General features: G+C 41.7%; 2 protein-coding genes across 2 annotated transcripts in view; one reads left to right on the top strand and one right to left on the bottom strand.

Annotated features, from left to right (window-relative positions):
- T265_14005 (hypothetical protein) overlaps positions 1 to 14,207 on the bottom strand; it is a gene marked incomplete at both ends in the record, with an annotated part of 52,400 nt that overhangs the window by 21,144 nt on the left and 17,049 nt on the right. The window contains 5 exons of the mRNA XM_009171617.1: positions 561 to 772; positions 3,466 to 3,631; positions 5,517 to 5,672; positions 5,865 to 6,013; positions 10,442 to 11,174. Coding sequence (XP_009169881.1) covers positions 561 to 772; positions 3,466 to 3,631; positions 5,517 to 5,672; positions 5,865 to 6,013; positions 10,442 to 11,174 — 1,416 coding nt within the window. The remainder of the gene's footprint in view (positions 1 to 560; positions 773 to 3,465; positions 3,632 to 5,516; positions 5,673 to 5,864; positions 6,014 to 10,441; positions 11,175 to 14,207) is intronic.
- Positions 1 to 14,207, top strand: part of T265_06349 (hypothetical protein) — a gene marked incomplete at both ends in the record, with an annotated part of 48,693 nt that overhangs the window by 17,691 nt on the left and 16,795 nt on the right. The gene's annotated exons all lie outside the window — the stretch shown is intronic.

The following is a 14,207-nucleotide window of genomic DNA, read 5'->3' as shown; positions in this document are numbered from 1 at the left end:
GTACTCCGCAAACTGCAAAATATTTTTTGTTTGGACTTCGCGACCTTCGGGGTCCGCGCTTGTCTAATGAGTGCGAAGAAGGACACGCATGTCCAAAGAATGTTCAGCACCTCGCAGGTTGGTGTGTTCTGTGAAGCAAGCTTGAAATACTAGCGAAACACACTTGTTTGCAAGCCGATTTGGTTTTATCGGAGACTCACCTGGAACCAAGCTGAACATCTTGTTTAAGATGTTTTCAAGCAACTCCTGCACCAGGCCTTCTCACGGTTTCTGTCAATGTAATGTCCGAGATATCGTGATACATGTATAGACGTAATACACTACTAAAGCTTGAACGCCGCGAGTTTTCAACACTCTGAAGTCACTCGAATAAAGCTTGAACGCCGCGAGTTTTCAACACTCTGAAGCTACGTCACTCGAAATGTCGTGGAACTTAAATTACATTCAGAAACGCCAAAAAACGTTTGTTACCACGTGTGCACCCCACAAAAATCCAGTAGTGATGAATAGCGACACATTGCTCACAAAACAGCATTTTATCTCAAAAATTGAAAACTTACTGTTGCGACGCAAAGCGTACTAGACCTTCCCTGTGTAAGTAGGCTTTGAATGGATTGAAGCAGGTCACGTAGACGTAAAGTCGGAGATCGAATTTGGTGTTGTTTATGAGGAATGGCCGAGAAATGTAGGACTGCACAATAATTTGCCGTGACTTGGGAAGGTCTGTTATATTCTGAACTACATGAACACCAATCCCGCGCGCGGAAGCTGGCTGTTTATGGGAAGAAACTTCCGTTGTTAAATGAACGATCGCAAAGTTTTAGTGAAATACCTTTCTCCAAAAACTGTTTTCGTTTCACAGACCAAAGGGACTCTGAAGATAACGTCTTGGGAGATCTAGGTTGTCTTTTGGCTAACATCTAGACCATCATTCAGTAGTATACTACAAATGGCTAACAGGATCAGGCGCATTTAGCCCACAGTTAAATTATGTGTGTGGTGGGTTGCTTTATAGCCAAAAACTCAAGGATGGACGTGATACTACCTTACCGCAAACATTCTGATCTGTCCACATCCCAAAACTCTTAATCAGACAATCTGAAAGGAAACTGAAAACACGAATGCGAATAGCATCGATTAGCCGCTATTTCTTGCAACGTCTTTGACAAGCTCGGGCATCACAGTGACCCTATCCTAGAAGATGGGCCAAACAAGCTGCACCTGTCTCTTCGTAGGCATTAGTTGAGTTTTTCATCTCGGTGGACCAACCTACTCTAAGAAGCCGAGGAGCACTGTACAGCAATTCCATTCTCAGCGGGAACCATTAAGCGGGCGCATGTCACGAAACTAGGAGAGTTTGAGTCCTGCTAACTTTCAGCCAGTGATTGGCTACAGGCGGCTGACCAGAAGTGTGATTAGCTCTCACTTAGATAGGACATATCGCAACTTATCCTTTATTCAATTGAGCCAGATTTCATGGTCACCTTTTGATTTTCTGCCCGAATAACGGCTCGTTACATCGAGGTTCTAGAGCTTGTGGGCTGCGTGACGAGTTTTGCTAGTTCTCAGCGAAAAACCCTGAACATTCGTAACATGTCCATCCCAAATAGAGGTATAGCAGCCGTACAGTGCTTCTCAGCTTTCAGCATTGATTAGCTTTACTGGTACGCGGAAATCTCATTTGAAACTTGCCATATCTCCTCACGTCATCATTTACTTCCCTAACATCTTTCCTACCTCCTTGGTAAGTCATACTTTGGCCACCCCACACCGTTCTGAAATAGGCATGGGGGAAATTGCTCATATTGCTAGACGATGTTTCGAAATGTGCAGAAGACGGCCGAGCCACCGCAGTTAATGGTGCTGGATGATTCCGACAACTGTAATAGCTGCTGTACAAACAATATCTGTTTTTAATAGCTGTCGCTGACGCCATTAGACACCAGAATATATCGGACTGAATCCACGTATGATTAATTTTCAGCGTTTTGGGGAAGGCCATGCCTATAAAGATGCAGGCATACAGGCATGCTTTCTTTGGATGCTTCGTATGAGCGATGCGGGTCACAAAACCCTTGTATAACTTGGGTGTACCATCTGTTCACATGCTTATGTCACTGGAACTGCCAATTTCCAGTCTCAATCCTTCGAAATTACACAGGATACAGGTCGTTTTGCCATACGCCAAACGTGAAACCAAACTTGACATTGCCCCCTTTTCGCACAGGTAAATCAGCTTAATGACCAAAAAATCCAAAAGCTAATACCGGCGCACCACAGTTTGACTAAAATCAGCTAATTCTTTCGTAGTTGGAGTCAAGGAAGAACCGGAATAAATAGGTCAAGCCAAGAACATAATATACTTGCATCATTTTGAAAACGAATGATTTTCGAGTCTCTTGTGTCATTCTGAATAGAATCCAGTAAAATCGGTACAGAGAAAGCGAATAGCATTACTACTAGGAGGAATAAAGTATCAGGACTTTGAGAGGGTGAAAAATCCAGAACTGTTTAATATAAGGCAGAATAAAGGCAAGTGAAGATATTACAGATAATCACCCGTATTTTGGAGGCAAGTTTCGTATCTACATCCGCAGAACAACTCATTTCAAGATTTTTGTCTATCGATTAAAACTCTCTGTACATTACCTTGTCTATCATTTAGACGTGAATCCTTTCCATCCATGTTCCACATTTATGCTCACCTACTGCAGTCTAGGGGTGGGCACCATGGCAGTATCCAAGACCACATACAACCCTGAACTACACGGTTAACATGTTTTAAGACAGTGAAGTTCCAGTGTTCCTATCGGATGTTGCCGAGTCCGGGGGCCAGCCGCTCTTAATAACCGATCACCACGTCGATTCGACGGATGTGTCACGCGAGGGATAAAGACTAAACAAAGCTAGGCCTTGATTGGTCAAGATATCGGCCAATCTGGATCGAGGGACTGTAGATCAAGGCTTCTCGTTCCCTAACGAAGATTCTAGCGCGACGATGTGACGCATTTTGTATTAACCCCTTAAATACAGTGGTAATAATTTCCCGTTGTCTCGATAAAGGACTGTATCAAACTAACGTTCCTTTTGATACACAATTGTGGGCGGAGCAGGAGGCCAAGAACCGACGAAGAATTTGCACCACTGTCAGCAACAAAAAAACCGGTGAGGGTAATGGTAACTGTGGTAAGTACAAGGTATAAACATTAGCAAAATTCGCTTTTCCAAACTAACGTTCCTTTTGATACACGATTGTGGGCGGAGCAGGAGGCCAAGAACCGACGAAGAATTTGCACCACTGTCAGCAACAAAAAAACCGGTGAGGGTAATGGTAACTGTGGTAAGTACAAGGTATAAACATTAGCAAAAGTTCGCTTTTAGAAATGGATGAACCCTTCTTTTTTGGAATTACCCATACCTAACTCAATCTACAAACCTAGTGTCACTCACTGACCAATTACTCACCGGTTTAATGATCCACCTCGGAACCACCGCGTCACCAAGGATGTTTGCAGAACCATCGTGATTTGCGCGTTCTTGTCGCATCAACATTTCCCTCAACTGTCGTGTATCCGCAGGTAGGCAGAAGGTGCGCGGAACAAAATCAACCGCCCGACGTCCAAAGTGTGACCTAAGTTGGTTCAGATTGATCCATAATTTGTCCTTGCGCCCCAGTTGGAATGACCCGGGGAAGTGGTTCACCTTTTGGTACTCTTTGATTGGACGGAAACCGAGTGGTTTTAAGTGGTTCCCGAAGTAGCCCAACCATTCTGAGCTTTCTGGTGGTTGAAGGTAAAAGACGGCCTCAAACGTGATAAGCTACTCAAAACCAGTAAGTAGATAGAAGTAAATACACACCCTTGAACTGAGGAGCGATTTCGTCAAATCGTCAAATTTCATCATCACCATCATCATCATCATCATCGTCATCATCATTAGTTATCATCTTTATCACCTGTAAAAATTCCATTTTAAGCGACTGATGACTTGCAGCTCCTTCTGGTTTATCGTGAAAATTTTTGAGTATTTTTGGCTAGTCAAGAGTAGCCGTATAACAGATTAATTTCGGCGCAAGTCCGAAGCAAAGAAAAAACTATTCGGGTCGTGTTTTTCAGACATCTGAGTTGTATTGGGTGCGAATTTAACAGCTCAAATTGTGATGTAAAGTACTTCAGTAGATCAAAGATACGTCTGATGGTTTTTCGGCAGATAATACTTGTTTGCAAGGGTACAACGCTGATAGTATTTCGTCCAAACTCACCGATCTGCGATTACATGTAGAAAGATTATACAATCTGAATTGTCGGCCGACGGATAACCTGATTTCTTGGTGGGAGATCTTGCACTGGATTGGGCTGTTTCTTTGAACGTGGGAAGCGTCAGTGTCTCTAATAGTTTAGGGTTGACCACTCCAGCAGCACACAAATACTGCGTTTGTTTATTAGTCATATACTTGAAGGCTGTCGCTTGCTACTTATGAGTGTTCGAAAGTGTAGATGTTTGGAAAATTTAGGAAAGTTCACCAGTCTGCTTCTTTCTTCTGTCACTTTACCATAAAGTGTTGTGTTTGGAAATTGAGTAAAATGGGTAAAATATTTGCACTTTACTTGGGATTATAAGAAAACTAAGTGGTTGACATTGAGCTAGCTTTCGGAACGCTTGCAAAATAGATTCCGAAGGAGATTCACACTAACCGCGAGATCATTGTAGTTGCCAAGTCATAGAATAAGTATACAGTGCTCGTTCACGCTAAGCCAAGTCAACCGTAGCAACTCTCGCCGGTCATGTCAACTTGCATCCATCCCTCCTTAAGCCGGAGAGTTTCCGCAATCCGCATCAAAAGCACATTGATTCTAGGACACATAAGCTTCCGCTGCTCGGTTAATCCTGTTTCCAGATTCTTTATATGCGTTTAATCATTAGACTCATTGCATACGAACCACTTAAGATCAATGATTCCTTTAATATCTACTATCTATCTATCTATCTATCTATCTATCTATCTATCTATCTATCTATCTATCTATCTATCTATCTATCTATCTATCTATCTATCTATCTATCTATCTATCTATCTATCTATCTATCTATCTATCTATCTATCTATCTATCTATCTATCTATCTATCTATCTATCTATCTATCTATCTATCTATCTATCTATCTATCTATCTATCTATCTATCTATCTATCTATCTATCTATCTATCTATCTATCTATCTATCTATCTATCTATCTATCTATCTATCTATCTATCTATCTATCTATCTATCTATCTATCTATCTATCTATCTATCTATCTATCTATCTATCTATCTATCTATCTATCTATCTATCTATCTATCTATCTATCTATCTATCTATCTATCTATTTATCTATCTATCTATAATCTGTATCTATAAGTAGATTTTACAAAAAATATTATATGGACATTATTCCAAATAAAATCTAAATTGGTCGATACACCATGAGTGAACTACCGGCGTAAGAGAATACGAAGGCATAGAGAAACTTACTCATTGTGAGCATGAAATGTGAACGCCGAAGGGCACGCTTGACCACGTTTGGTGTGATCAAACTTGGACGCCAATTGAGACGGTCCCGATACGGTTTGGAAAGCTTGATAACTGTTTACCACAGAAGAAGTTGAGCGTGACGTTATTCGAGTGATACTGCAGCGTGACGTTGTGTTAAAAGGCATTTAGCTAAGTTTACAAGGTGAAATACCAAGAAAAAGTTTTTGGGGGGTCCAAGCAGCCGGATTTTTTCAAATGAACTTTACCAAATTCACATTCAGAATACTCAGATTTCAGGACCAGAAAGAGCGTTTTATCTAACATGTGGCAACCAAAACAATGTTCGACAACTGTGCGTTGACCGGCTTACCAGTTTGACCATCTCCAACGAATCGAAGTACTGAAGGCGTATTTGGAAACAAGGATGCAATGACTGGGGCGACTCCTTTTGGTTGGTCTTGTATAGATGCCTCCGAATTTGACACTTCCGTTAGAGACTAGAGCATAAATACATATGGTATGTAATCAGTAATATCACAGGGAATAGTTGCAATCAGGTTGGATGAACGGTCCACTGATTTACAGAATGAAAAATATATAGCTTTAATTTAATGGGTTTTGTAGACAGCGACCGGTTAACAACGACGTGCACCTAAACGTAAAAAACACGTCAGAGGAAATCCGGACCCGATAACCAAACATAGATCGCATTCTATCTTTGCTGCCCATACGGAGGTGGAGTCTCTTCTTAATACTAAATTAAGGTAAGTATAGTCCGCGAATAGCGGGCAATAGGGGCTCAAGTAGAGTATACGGTTGATTCAACGGAACTCGAAGACTGTACCCATTGATGAGCCCCGAGAAGGACAAAACCAGTAGTGAGTTGTTGAGTTTAACCCAAATTAGTAGGGTGCAAACAATTGTAGCTCTCCTATTTTCAATTCACGTGACAATTTTTATCGACAGTGCGAGAAACCAACCATGTGCCCGGTATAGGTTGCACGGTCATTTCAATACTACTGGTGAGTAGCATAAGTCAAAATATGTAGTGCAACGACCGAACGTGACGTTCCAGTCTGTTTCAGTTGGTATAGTCTGTCAACTTCTAACAGTTTCAAAATTTCCATAAAATCCTACTGTACTGCTTGGATGTAATACCTTGGATCCCTGAACACGAGATGCCAAAGAATTGCGTGACCTTTGACAAGTATTTTAGAACTCTAGCAGTTTACCAGCCTGTTCGCCAATGAAAACGACGCTGTCTTTATTTTTCAGACTGTTTACTTTATCCTCTCCGGCAGCCAATGGCTCAACAAAAGACGATACTTCCCAGAAGAAACCGTTTTGGAGATTTTGGGTTTTTTTTATCATGAGGAAATATGAGGTGAAAAACATCTCAGAAGTTAACAAGGAATGATTTCACAGGCCAAGCATGAGGTGCGTTCTAGCTGCCCTCCAATATATTCAGATTTTTTGCTTGGAATCAAATAGAGGTTACCGTGGCTCAAACATACTTATTTGACCCCAAATGCAGGAACTTAGGGGAGCAGAACAGAAGCGTTATACGGGGACGGATCTTCAACACGTTCATTAACCGGTAGAAACAAAACACAAAAAGGCCAACGTTTGACACTGGCCACATATTTAATCACCATGGCTACCCTAGTCCAGCGGGATACGTGTGGTGGCCTGCTCAGCCTTCACTATGAGTTACTGCTGCCTTTGTCGACCTACGTGAGAGTGTGGAGGCTATTGCAATTTTTGCAAAATCTATCGTGGGCATTCGGAGGATAAAGCGGTTTTGGTGTGTATGAGCTCTGTAACCTTTGCACAACATTCCTGTGATGTGTGTATACAAGCATTGGAATTATGGCCTCGGCCCCGGCAGTCTTTACAGCCTTACTTCTGTCGATGGGAACTGTCCAAAAAAACAATAATCTTTTAGCTCTGGTTGAAGAACCCGAGACAGGCCACATCAATAGTTGGAGATATTGTCAGACATGGTCCAGCCGCGCCCTCAATAGCGCTCGTTTATCCAAGCTATTGTATTCAACGCATAGTTCACTTCATAATCCTTCCACCTGAAAATCCACTGATAGACCTGTATTTACGCACCAATTTACGCACCTACCTAACCTGCCTCTTCAAATCATCGGTGGACGAAATTGTGACAACTAAAACCGCTAGGATAAGTACCCGGTTCCCACAGCTGATGATGATGACAATGGTGGTCGCACCCTCTTTGGATACAGTAGCTGTGTAGGGCGGTTGTGGGTTGTGTCAGCTGGTTGGAATGATGGTCCTTGCATAGGTGCACCGAAGTCTTAACGGGGTGGTCACTCAATGATGTTGATTATATCGCCCATTTGTGCAGATTTATATGATTCGCCTTTGTGACGTTCTTAAGGGCAAAGACCGACTCTGTGTTATTTTTTCAAGTTTTCAGTACATTGGTGCGTTTTCCTCGTTAGATGCAGCATTATATCACACATCGGTGCAAACCAGTTTTGCCGAGGGTGATTGAAAGCGTTAAGGAATCGTTGAGTAGCGCGTTGTAAACGACAAGCGTTTTTGTGTACCCCTCAACCGGTGTGCTTAAAATCATTTCCAATCAATGATTAGACTGAAACAACATGTACTTTTCTCGGATTCAGTACCAGTCAGGACTCAGTGAAATCGGTAGTCCTTAGGGAAGCTGGTTGTTGCACATAAATCACTTGATAAATGATTTATACTGCTGTTACTAATTATAAGAGTCCACAATTGAAGTGAAGGGCTTACGGTCGCATTTGCTCGTCAGTGGTTTGATAAAACGACGGCCAGATTAGTCGGCAATCCAAGGCATGTTTGTAAAATCCCATGGGAACCACACCAATCAATACCGTTTATATCTTGGGGTACTACAACGGACTGGACCAACTTGTAAGTAGAAAATGTACATAGGCTTGGGCTTCAATGAGGTGAATAAACATTCACACGAATAACGAAGGGCTTCGATTTGTACCATCCATATGTTTATAGGAATCCCAGGTTTTAAGCGAGTAGTGCGAAACTGTTGCGTATCTAGAGAATGACTGGTCACGTGTTATTCTCGCTTTCCAGTGCAGCTCGGTTTATTAAAACTTGATCTTATGGTAAAATTTAGTTTTGTGATTTGGGCAGGTGGAAAACGTGCGGTTGCATTCTCAAATTAAACAACTAAGCCACTCTATAGCCTTCCAGGAAGGTAGGAGTTTTGGTTATTTGAACTCAGGTTTGGCGTTATCCATGAAGAAACACCTGAAAGCGAACCTCGTACATTGAATTGATGTTGGAAACCGACATGTCGGCAACCAAACTTGAACTTTACCAATTAACGTAAATCGAAAAGGCTCGTCTGTGTTAACAAAGCATCATTCTAAAACACTGATGTGCTGTCAATGGAGATTGTGATGATGATGATAATTACGAGTGTTCGGCGCTCTCTGACTGAGTTTTGATCAAGATTTCATCCTGATAATGAGACCATCCTATTTCAAAAGACGACAAGCGCCTTAAAACTGTTTCATCCTTGCTACGATTCGTCAGCATGGCACAGCTAACGAACCACTGAGTTTATTCGACCCTCGGGTATTAATGGTAAACTGAGACGTATTTCTACGAATGGCTGATCAGCATTGTGATTGACGCACACTTAGACACACTCAAGCACACCACTCACATCACGTGGTCACGTGGTTGTAAACTCCTAAGGTCACGTCACGTTGGCAAGCAGTGACATTTCCCAGAATTACACTGAAATTTGTCTCCGGGTCTTGAATAAGAATGCGGACTTAATCCCGATGTGCTTACATTCGTTCTGTCTTAATCTTATTCGTATACCCTCGAAGTATGCTTCTATCTGTTTATATTTCCGCTGTTTTACTTTATTTTCTTACATGAATAATGCACTAAATAACTAAAAACCTACTTTCTTCAAGCTATTCGTATACCCTCGAAGTATGCTTCTATCCGTTTATATTTCCGCTGTTTTGCTTTATTTTCTTACATGAATAATGCACTTAATAACTAAAAACCTACTTTCTTCAAGCTCAATACGCTGTCAGACTTCACAGTCCAGCCAAGTTCTATACAAACGGTTAATCAAATATACAGATAACTGTCCCGTATCCCGCTGTTTCGGGTTATCTGAACTCGGCTTTATATCTGTCTACCGTAGTAGATGATCCAACAGCCTGAATAACAGTCTTCGGTTGTTTGTATTTCTTCTTTTTTCTATCCGCTCACGTAGTCCCAGGAGATCTACCTACCGTAGTAGATGATCCAACAGCCTGAATAACAGTCTTCGGTTGTTTGTATTTCTTCTTTTTTCTATCCGCTCACGTAGTCCCAGGGAGATCTACTACAGCCGTTTCTCAACAGGAGCCACGATATTTGGCCTACCGAGACATAGCTTGCGTGGAACAGTGGCGCAGTCCGCGGCCCTTTAGATAGCGAATGAAAGCACTAATAAGATCCCATTATAAGTCGTGCTTGTCAAACATTTCTCAAGCAACATGATGGGTTTAAATGTAAGCATTAATTTGCTGTCCTCCAAACAGTAAAAAGACCAGGTTCGAAGACCATTGGTGAATTTTTTACAGCTGATCACTGGCTTGGATAAGCAATTAAAATACGACAGCCGTGGCTCAACAGGTGATCTTACGTTTGGCTTCAAGATCATCCTCAGAATTATTACGGTAACCTCATCACCACCGTCTTCCGCATCGACAACAGCCCTAGCGTGAAGTTGTGATACTAACGGTCGAATTCTGAGGTGAATATGACCCCAGGTCACCAGAACGTCTGAATATATCCGTAACCTTCAACAAGAATCAATGAGTATTGCACCAACCAGCCAGAAGTACCACAAATGTCAGTAAGAAGTCAGAAAAAAGGGCACTCACTTCAGCTTCTTCCATGCCTGGCTCATCATCATCCAGGCAGTCAAGTTCTTTTTCATCCAAATTGTTTGAAGCCTCGTTCTGCACCCCACGACTGTCTTCACTGTACAATTCTTCAAAATATTCTGTATCTCCACTTTGCGGGGTCAATGGTCCCTTCAGCGAACTGATATTCCAGTTTCTATAGAAATCTCCACTGGGCTGATTGATCGATAAATCTAGTAAATTTTTCTGTTCGTCGGAGTTGTTCAAAACGCCTTCGCTAACTTTTTTCAGATTTTTCATTTCATTTTGCATGTTTTCTTGATTCTTAGCGAAGGAACGGTTTCCTATCACTACCTGAGATGTTTCCCGCAGACGTAACGCTTGCTGAGGTCTGTCGATCATTTTTGGTGCATCAGGTACAACAACTAAATCGATTCCAGTGGTTTCATCTTTTTGCTTTTGCACGCCACCAGCATCGGGCGATTTCCGAGCACAGCGTTCCAGCGCCAGTCGAGTTAAACGCTTTGTCAGTTCCCGAGTAAACCGCTTACGCACGACAGATGACTTATTTTCTGTCATCTTTCCGTGTTTCCGGATTTTATTTGACTTCCTGGACCAGCGACGGTCCTCAGTAGTTACGGTCATATCCAGGGTTTTGTTTTGGTTCATCTGTGACTTTTCACTGGATAAGGGCTGACTTTCACGGGTTTTCGATAAGGCACTTCTTGCCTTGAAGGGCCGTGCCGCAAGCCTGACGATGAGCGAAGAATATAGCCAATGTCTGGCGTATTATACGGCATTTCACGAAGAATAATACAAACCATGCAGAAGCCCCGGTTCTTCTACTCATGAAAAATTAGACGCTAAAACTTAAACAACCATGCTTTAGGTGATAACCTGAAAATACAATGTAGGATTTGTCTTGCAGGTGAAGCGCCAAGGAGATGCTTCATTCATCGGAGTCACCAGCAGTGCGTATAATACAAACCAATGGGTATGTTTGGACCCACGGCTATCCAGTTGGTTGGTGAGCGCGTTTGAATGAACGGCAGTAATGAGAATGAATTACACAGAGCGAATTGCAGTAAAATACGGGTATAAGTCCTGTCTCACGGCAGAAACTTTCTTGGGTTGAAGAATTTTCGAATGAAAGGGTGGGGAAGTATTCCTTGTTATATTGTGAGAAGATTTAATAATTCTAGTGTATATTTCATTCTGTAAGTGATATGATTCATTTTCAGGAGAAGATCTCCCACAAAATTTCTAAATCTGCTCACGCTACCAGTAGTCTATAAGTAGTTTAGAGGAAGAGCTATATGAACCCAATTATCTATACCTCCATCTGAGAAATTGTCATTCGAGGAGTCGGTCAACACGTGTGATCACGTGATATGGATCTCGGGACTGAAAAAATAGCGACGCTATATTCCATTTGACTGCGAGTTAATCACATTGCTGATCAGCCGCTCATGGCCGAAAGGCTAAGTGCTCAAGCTATGAACCAAAGTCTGCTGGCTTTGAGTTTCATGAGATGCGCGCTACTGGTGTTTCTCAATAGGGCTGAAGCAGCGTATATTGCCTTGACCTGAAGGGCCAACTCTCCATTGAAGCACTCTATACCTGAACGAGATAACTCAGGCTGTATACACCCCTAATAAAAAGCCTCCTAAATGTATGCAACCGTGTTTCTCGAAAATATTGTGGAATTCCTTGCTATTAGAGGCGAAAACTACCAAACTTTCTAATCAATTTCATCCCCGTCAGAATTTGTTCATTTTTGTTCACTTTAATTTTAAAATGACCATATCGCATAACCCTGATGAGTATTGTTCAGTTCAACTTGAATACCTGAGTAAAATAAAGGTGAATTTAAATAATATCAAACCGGCCTTATTGCCTGTAGTCGATATGTAGAAATTTCCGGCCAGCTCCGGGAGGACTTGGACTATAGGCATACATATCCGGTTATCAAATTTAAATAGTTCAGGTCTTTTAGAAAGAGAAATGAATAGATTTACTGCAATGAACAAATAAACCGGTGGCCAATTTTCGGCTGAAATGACTAAATTCACAGAAGTGTTTTAGTAAATACATTTTATCAGAAGCGTCTCTTTACGAAAGAACAAAGCATCTCCAGTAGGCAGCGATTTGTGAGAGTTACTCGCCTCCCAGAATAAGGTTCGTGCAATCCTCCTTGTGCATTGGTGTATACACTGCAAGTTATGACTGCTAGCCATTGTCGGTGGCATTCTTGTTATGAGTTTCTATCTAGTGCACCCGACTTAGACTCTGAAAACAAAGGCACCTCGGAATGAGTGTGGAATGGTAAAGCACAGCTTGCCCTCGACCAACCAAATTCAGGGAAGTAGAACCACAATGCAATACAAACTGGGAACGGACCAACCGGAAAGAAGCTCAAAATATCCAACAAACCAACGAAATATGAATTATACCGACCCCGACAGTGTGGAACGAAGGAACCAACCAGGTTGCATATAGGTTATATATCTATTAGCCAATTCCATGAGAGGATATATGGTACTCTTAGAGACCCACTTAACGTCATATTGATGTTGTTTCCCCAATCGAAGAACATAGTAACTCTATGAAATAACCTTGGTCCTAGAAATCCTTTTAATCCGGTATGGACAATGTCTACAAATCATGCTTTGCCTTACTGAAAATCGACAATGAAACACCAAGCATGTAGTTTCCCATCAGTCTATTTGAGAGGGCCCTGCTTGATAAAAAGGTAGGTTAAAACAGACTTATCAACTTTGCTAGTGACAGCTTAACTTAGTCCCGTCTGTGCTACGCTTTCGTAACGAGCATCGGTCATGAGCATATGTCAGTCGGCAGCCGACGCATTCTAAAACGGGAGGTAACCGCTTCAAAATAAACTCATCAAGTCAATCAGGGACCCTGTAAACTGCTAATCAATAACATTCGCCCAGATTAAAATGACTCATTATAATGTGATATTATACAGTGGATGGCCACGGAAGCAGCAATACATTTGCGGACTTTGACGTTCAGAGAGCTGTATTTTTAACGCCTGACTACCTATGTAACTGGATCTTATATATATCTGTGATGGGCCTTGCTTTCCTTTCAAAGGAAAGGAAAGGAAACCAAAAGAGTAGTTACGGTACAAAACGCAAAAAAGCAGTTTGTCTGAATTGTTGAAGAACAAATTTATCTGCAAATGCGAAATGACGGTTTGTGAGTAATGATTTGATTCTCCAGTCTCCTGTAACACAATGGCAATGTGCATTATTTACGGGAACAAGGGCTAGTTAACGCTGAGATGCAGTTTTATGTGGTCAAAAACTGTTTGTCCGATTGGTTGAATGACTTGGTTCGCAAGCAGTTTAGCCAAACGTTTCGTCGTAATTCAGCTGTAATACCCTTTTGATGCCTATGTGTCATCTCACCCGATGGAAACAAAACAGTTGAGATTCTGCCGGGTTTCCCGAGCCTAAGCACTATTACAACTTGAGTCCCTCTACGAAGGTACTATCACACTAAATAGCACACAGTTTTGACTTTACCTGCTGAAAAGGTTCAAAGTCAGTTTTTACTTCAATTTCACACCTAAGGTTTGGAACTTATGGCCACACTGGGTGGGATTACATATTCTTGCACGAAGCCTTTAGTTTGAAGAAACACGATCACATTGTATTAGTTAATTTCCCCTGAAATGACCAACCTTGGGTATGTTTTTAGTGTGTTCACTGATATGTATATATATATATATATATATATATATATAATCCAGTGGTCG

This window comes from Opisthorchis viverrini (assembly GCF_000715545.1).
Source record: "Opisthorchis viverrini unplaced genomic scaffold opera_v5_126, whole genome shotgun sequence".
Classification (NCBI taxonomy): Eukaryota; Metazoa; Platyhelminthes; class Trematoda; order Opisthorchiida; family Opisthorchiidae; genus Opisthorchis; species Opisthorchis viverrini.
This window is presented reverse-complemented; position numbering and strand designations above follow the sequence as displayed.